General features: G+C 37.2%; 1 protein-coding gene across 15 annotated transcripts in view; it reads right to left on the bottom strand.

Annotated features, from left to right (window-relative positions):
- mark2b (MAP/microtubule affinity-regulating kinase 2b) overlaps positions 1-7,405 on the bottom strand; it is a 33,270-nt gene extending 25,865 nt beyond the window's left edge. For 12 of the 15 annotated variants that reach the window (XM_081694428.1, XM_081694429.1, XM_081694432.1 and 9 more), the window contains exon 1: positions 6,124-7,305. In XM_081694428.1, coding sequence (XP_081550554.1) covers positions 6,124-6,174 — 51 coding nt within the window. In that variant the 5' untranslated portion in view covers positions 6,175-7,305. Of the gene's footprint in view, positions 1-3,280; positions 3,315-6,123 lie in introns of all 15 variants that reach the window. The other 3 variants (XM_081694433.1, XM_081694436.1, XM_081694435.1) reach the window with 3 other exon arrangements.
- Between the last annotated feature and the right edge of the window lie 135 nt (positions 7,406-7,540).

Here is a 7,540-nt window from a genome sequence, read left to right as displayed (position 1 = left end):
AAGAATTGCTGCTACTTATTACATTTTGTGTACTGTTCCTCATAACCTTAACTACACTACTGTGTGATAAATTGTGCTTCAAACAAAGAATTGGGGTGTGTTGGTGGGTTCAGTAAAGTATGCAAAATAGCATGTAATTCTAGGCTATCAGATTGGCTATAAGGTATTCAACTATGCTCTCAACACACTACTGAGGTAGTCGTGACAGGCTATGGTAGCACTGGTCCTAAAACTTCCTTTTTGGAGAAAAGTAAACTGTAAAGAAACCTAGTCAATGCAATTCCTACTATGTCTTTTCATGTTAGTAAACAAAGTATATTTTCTTAGCAAATGGCATCACACTGTCCAATCTCGATTCAGTAAAAAAAAAAAAATTAAAAACAGGACATCGATACCACCTATTAGGAAGGCTTTGTAAGCTTAACATTGTACACCGAACCATGTGTGCAACAAGTAAATGCAAGAAAAGCACAACAAATATGGAATCTTTGACAATTTCTTATATACCAGCAGTGATTGCACTGTAATATGCAACAGCATGAACAACAGATCGAATAAGCAAAGAAATAATTAATATGCACATTTTATCAAATGCTTGTTTGATGACTCATGTATATAAAAAGTTAACCCTTTAAGTGTTTAATGATATGTAAATGTAGGTCTCCAATCAAGCTCACTGGTGTACTTTTCCATTACATTTACGACATTTAGCAGACGCTCTTATCTATCTTAAACAATGATAAGTGCTATAAGTGCTATATATTGCCATTACAATATTTATTACTTGAGATTTTTTTCAATTGGGTGAAAATTTAATCAAATTGTATTAGACCACATTTGAGGTTAAATACTTTGACTGTAGGAAAACAATGAAGATAGATTTAACACCCTAAACTGAATGATGACATGGTTAAGAGCTTAAACTGACCAATGATACCCTAATTGGTTCTACACTGGGATGGTGAAAAGCCTTACTGAGAGAAATTAAGAGAAGTTTTTTTTAGCACAGACTCTAATCTTCTTTGAACTCTATTAAGGATATTATGTTCAAAAACACAATTTGCTGTGAATCAGATATTATTATTAACTAGACAGCGAGAGTTGAATAAAATGAAAAATAACAAAAGGCCTTTTTAAATGGCATATTCTAGTTATAATGCTATCTGATATCTCTGATTTATCTATAGAACAGTACAAGTTTGCCATAAGAGAAATTCCAGCCCAATTTCACTCTTTTTAAATGTAACAGCAATGCAAAACTGACATTTTGTAAGGAAAAATGTCACTTTCACTGACTCATTGCAGTTTTATAAACACATATCCTGTTAAAAATCACTCTTCTAATAAGGTACTGTAGAGCACATTGTGACACATGGGGGGAAAAGTAGTTTGGATTTGTCCCTATATATATATATATATATATATATATATATATATATATATATATATATATATATTACACACATACATATACACACACACACTTTAAAAAAAAAAAATTTATTAGATAGATAATAGTATATAATAGTCTGGAATAGCTTCATTAAAATTTCCAGAAATGCTATCTAAACTAGACATAACTTGCATGATAACAGGCCAGTCAGTTCATGAGTCAAGCTAATTTCAGCTATGGGAAGCAGTCTGGACACAGGGAAATCTCACCTTGGAATAGAAAAAAAAGTAGAGACCGTTTTGTGGGTTCCATTGCTGTGCAATAGTGTCCACATTGATTGACTCATAGAACTAACACCATACCTGGAATTAGCACTGCAAAACCTATTAGCAGAAATGTACGACTCTGTGCTGGTTCTCGGAGAAAATGTGTTGGAATCTGCAATTCCAGGCTGACATTTGCATTTGGTTGCCACCATAAAAGCAAAGAGCCTCATAAATCTTCGTTAAAAGAAAGATGGAGCCCTTTTTGCAGTGATTTACACACAGTTTATAGACAACAGTTGCTTAGAAATTGAGACTTGTGTACGGGTAAATGGCAACAGGTTCAGACTCTCACTGTGATACAGTTGAGTGTGAGCAGCAAAATGCCAAAAACAAAGCTGAAGTGCTCAAATTCTTCGACTTCTCTAAATCTTACGATGAATATATAACTAATGATTAACTTTTAACTACACCTTTTTCTAGTCAGTAAACAAAAGAGAAAGGAAATATCTGGTGCTCCATGGATCAAAGCTGACTCCAGACTGACTATCAGCCCTATGACGTCTCAATTATACTGACTCTCATCCAAACTCTACCAACTCCAGACAAGAGAAGAGGGCTGTTTTAGAATTTTTATTGCTGTTTCTTGGTTTTGGTTGGTTAAAAAACCCTTCTTGGTGCATAAGAAAAACACACTCTTTCATGTCTGCAGGACAGTGGCAATACCACTTTTATTGATAACTTCCACTGTCATTGGATTACTCAGTGCTCTCTTCATCAGCATTTCCCTTCCTTTACATAACAATTTAAAAAGCCTGCCAAGTACACTGTGTTGGGGTATCAAGGCTCTAATAGCTCTCTCTAATAGCTCTCTCACATCAGTTATTACACTTCTGAGGTCTGATTTTATTTGTTACCATAATAACGTAATGGTGGTCTGTCGTATGATTCAGATAACTTTGAATTTGTCAAGTTGTTGATATGTAGACCATATTCTAAGTAGTGTCACCATGTTAGGGACAAGTAGCATCACACACACACACCCAAGCATTGAAAAGATGAAAATGGATGGGAAATATGAATTGAATGGTTATTTAAGCTCAACTGACAACACATGGATGTGTGATCATTAATGTCCTCTTAGTACAACAACTTGTATCAGGGTTTGATGTAGCGACATGATTATGTAGTGTTTGACGTTAGACACCACAAAGTTTAATCTGAAAACAGCAAACCAATGATACACCATGGTAGATCAACGACGCTAAGCAGAAGGTGCCCATAGGCAACAAACATCTGAATATGAGAATAAATTACCCGTTTCTAGCATTAGTCTCCTACTGAATGTGAACATATAAACAGGGGGAGGTTGAATACAGTTTCTTTTTTCCCCCCAATGTGCATACGTCACTAGTCTAATCTGTGTTGATTCAGAGATGACTGGCCAACTTTTGTCATATTTATCACCACAATATCATGTATAGGCATACTCCCTTTTGTGTCCAAGATTGTCAACATGGAAAATTATTTTTCAAGTTGCAGGACACCCAGAAAATGTGTTCGATATCATCATACTTTTAAAATTAGCTAATGCTAATTAACAACTAACACCCAATTAGCTCACCATAGCGAAGAGAACTGCCAACACCTTGTGTATGCTGGACAAAAGAGAAAGGGAGAATGATTAAATAGAAAGCAGATATGCTAAATAAATCTTCCATTAATTTATCACGAAGAAGTCAAAATGTTTAAAAATGGGAAAACAAACAGCTGCTTTCTTTTACTTTTGTACTACATCATTGTACAGGCAACAAAAGCTGACAGTTAAAAAGTGCAGGATAACTGGATTAGCCATTTTATTTAGATGGTCTAAAGACAGTTCATGTGCATTTAAATATCAATTTTGCTATCAATTGAAAAATTCTAGTTAAGTCCCATATGAGGAAAAATGTGTGATCCTATTGTGTATTGCTGCTTTTTTTCCTCGAGTTGCAATTTTTTCACCATTTCACAGTAACCTTGGGTATCCTGAATGGCACTTATAACTACAATTTTATTATTATTATTATTATTATTGTTATTACTACCTTTTATAAGTAACTCACTACATGGTTTCAATGCTACTATGATGAATTAAAGAAATCAAATAACAGGAAAAGAGGCCATGTAATATGCATTAGTGTGAATTAGTGTGAATATACTTGGGTGTGAATTCAGACCAGACCAGAATAACTACTAAAATTTACTGAAAGATTTGTCTCCTTCACTGGCTTTTTTGGAGTCTTAGCATATAGCCACATGCACAGACTTCATCTAATAAGTATGCAAACTTTAACGTTGAGGCTAAATAAATAAACAAACAAATAAACAAATAAATAAATAAATAAATAAATAAATAAATAAATAAAGACATTTATGACTCAGTGCACAGAACATGTTTTTTTTTAATATAATTAAAGTTATTTGCTTTGAGAGATATTTAAATATAAACCCCTATAAACTGTCACTTTTGGGCATAGATGCCTTTGTATAACACAGGGAAAAATCTGTGTGGTTCAACATTAATGCAGTTTTTAGACTGTCCAAAATCCAAACTCATTAACATGCACTTACGTTATGCTGCCTACCTCTAATCAACTTAAGCAGTCTAAAACATCTGTTGTCTTCTGTTTAATCTAGGTCTGTTGGTCTAACTAGTTCAGTAAAAGTAAACTAAGGGACTGATTTGTTGCATAGATGGCTGCTAGAGAGCTGACAGCAAGGGTAGCAAATGACTCAATAAAAAAGGAAACCTGTCGCATGTCCACACATACTAAGGCCATGTGTGCATCATCCTGAGAAGGCTGGACAAGTTCACACATGAGAATCAAGGACAAAAGTTTCATGGGCCAAGTTCTAATGGTAAGCATATCAAGTTTGATACAGCCTAGCTAAACAGTAATGTAACTGAGTGTCTGTTTTCCTGCCTTTTTTTTCCAAAAGTATAACTAAACAACACACCAGTTTAAAATATTATTATTATTTACATTTGTATAGCGCCTTTCTCATAACCAAGGACATACGTACATACACTTTACAAACATACATGTTAGCTTTTACAATCACTTTCACAACTATGTTGAAAATAAATACTTCAATCTTTTTCTTCTGAGTGTCTATCCTTCATTCCACATATGCACACACCATACACACACACATATATATATAAAATATACACATACACACATACATACATTATATATATATATATAAAAAACATAAAATATAAAAATATATATATAAAAAAAAAAATATATATATATATATATAAAAAACACACACATACATACATACACACACCCACCCCACCTGTTATTAATCTACTCCTGAATGCACCACTGGTGGCTGATATAAAATACCAACACATTTTCTTAGCACTCCTACGTCTTGTAGAGCTGAGGCTCACCCATGTTTCAGTTGCATGATTAACACCACTGACTCATCTTTCTCACTCCAAACCTCTATTAGACCAGATGCATGAGGCTGCCTATCATTGGGAGTGTGAGTTCCTTGAAATGGGGCTTCCAGGAAACAGTAAAAGAAAAAAGCCAACATCTCTTTCCACATTAAGTCAATGAGCTAGGTGCACTCAGGTACAGCTCACCTCTCCTTAGACTCTATTCAGTCAGCATTAGTAATACTTGCATCATTAATCAATGAGCACAGAAATCCAACTTTTCACTGTACCTGCTGAAAGAGCTTTTGGTTTACATCACAAGACAGAGATTAAAAAGGGGACGATGCAACCAAACTTTATTTTCAGTAGTATGAATCACCCATCACCAAGGTAAATCAGTATGGCTTTTATTCCTCAGTGTAAAATATTATTTGAAGACAAGTCTAATGACTGATGTCTGCAAATACGAGTAGCAATATAGCAACAAAAATGTGTATCTGGTGTTTAGTCAATTTCAAAACTGATACAAGTTCGCTCCCTCACGCCCGCTTTTCTCACTTACAAAAACTCACCTTCAATCTGACACAGGAAATCGAGGCTATAAGCCAAAAAAAGAAAAAAAAGAAAAGGCAAGCAAGAAAAGCCTTATCAGAGTGATTAATTTAGGACTGGCTAAGACGGTATTGTTTTGAGTACAACTATTTCCTTCAGGTAAAGTTACTCCACATCCTTTACATGGCATCATAGCTTAGATGAGAAAGCAGGGAGCACAACGGGATATTCTACAGGGGGCTAATTTTAAATGTTTCCACAGAGGCTATTTTAGTACAACCTGTTCAATATTGTTGGCTCTCTTACCTAACTAATGCTTTTCACTTGCGGCACAGTATGAAAACAACAAAATATCAAACACTGAAGGAATAACATTAAAACGTGTGTCCTAAACAAATGATGACATCCTGTGTAAAACACGTGAGCAAGAAGTCATTTAGCCAACCTACATGAACGAGGGCTAGAATCTAAAATCTCACCTGGCCAGAAGAATTTTCTATGACACCTAATCCTTGAGTCCGGGTTGACATTTTTGGTCAGGGATTCTCAGAAATGGGTCCGAGGAAGAGTTTTTCCAGAGTCACACACACATTTAGCACTGTCGCCGGCAGATGTTTCGTGGAACCCGGCAGTTCGGGAGAGAACACGGATTTGAATGAACTAACCAGCTAATGCTAACGCTAGCTCGCCAGCAAGCAGCTAGCCACGCAGACAGATCAACAAGTTGAACCCCACATTAGTTACAGCAAGTACGTGTCCATGTCAACAATCCAGGTTAAATAGCACAAGAGAAAACACGAGCTATCTAGATTCACAAAGTCGGGTGATTTACAGTTGTTTTTAAAACACTGTTTCAATTACCCAACATAAAATCTAAATACAAACGACCGTTAACCTGCCAAACCTAATTAATAATTAAAGACCGACTAAATTCTCTCGCTCAGGCTGTCTGGGTAACTTCAGTATGCGTGAAGCAGCAATGTGCCCGAAACACAACCGCATCATTCAATCTCTTAAACTGATTAAGAAACACTTGTCGATGCGGGAAACAAAAAGTTGAACCTTTTACTGGCACATGAAAGATAAAAGTCAAGTATGTCAGGCCGACCTGCATCGGTTATAGTTAGCTAACCAGCTAAGCTGACAATCGCTGCGGAGAAACACAATGACGGATGCTACCAACAAAACAACGCGCCCTGAAATGAAACCGATACTGGCCGAATGAAAACTGACACGAACGATTAAACAGCAATGTCAGAAGCCTATGCTGCGTTAGTTACCCAAATCAGTGTAGTGAGCTAACTCCTGTGCCGTGGGAGTGAGCCACCTTAATCAACGCGAGGACTAGCCAAATGTTAGCGTGCTAGTCAGCTAACCTAGCTATCTTTCAAACAGGCGATCCCGAAAACTCCAAAGATCCACGGAAATCGCGTTACTCCGGTCTAGCGAGCTCCAAACCGCTACGGTTCGTCCCTCCTCAAGAAAATGTGTGCGGAAAGTAGCCTAGCTAGTTAACAACTGTCCATGGTAGCATCCAAAGTCGTCAAGTTGTGGGAAAAGAAAATCCATTACCGCCACCCTCAACTCGCCTCTTCCTCACTGAGCGCCCGGTCAGGATAGTCCTCGAACGCAGCGCGAGGACTGAACCGAGCTAGCGCGCTACATACCGGAACCAGCGCGAGGCAACATGGCCGGCCGACGCGCAGCTAGGGGCGGCGAGGACCCGAGCTCGGCTACCATCGGCATCAGTCGTGGCAGACAGCGGCGCCCTGACGAAGACTGCGGTATTTACCGTTCAGCGGTGGACCACAGACGTAGGCTGACACCAAGCGGCGCTTGCCCACTATAATACCAAAGTTAAACATCTTTGCAATGCTACCATTTTAGAAACACATT

The sequence above is a fragment of the Electrophorus electricus genome, chromosome 13 (assembly GCF_041902795.1).
Source record: "Electrophorus electricus isolate QZ-2024a chromosome 13, ASM4190279v1, whole genome shotgun sequence".
Lineage (NCBI taxonomy): Eukaryota > Metazoa > Chordata > Actinopteri > Gymnotiformes > Gymnotidae > Electrophorus > Electrophorus electricus.
The sequence above is the reverse complement of the archived record's forward strand: the minus strand, read 5'-3'. Positions and strand labels throughout refer to the sequence as shown.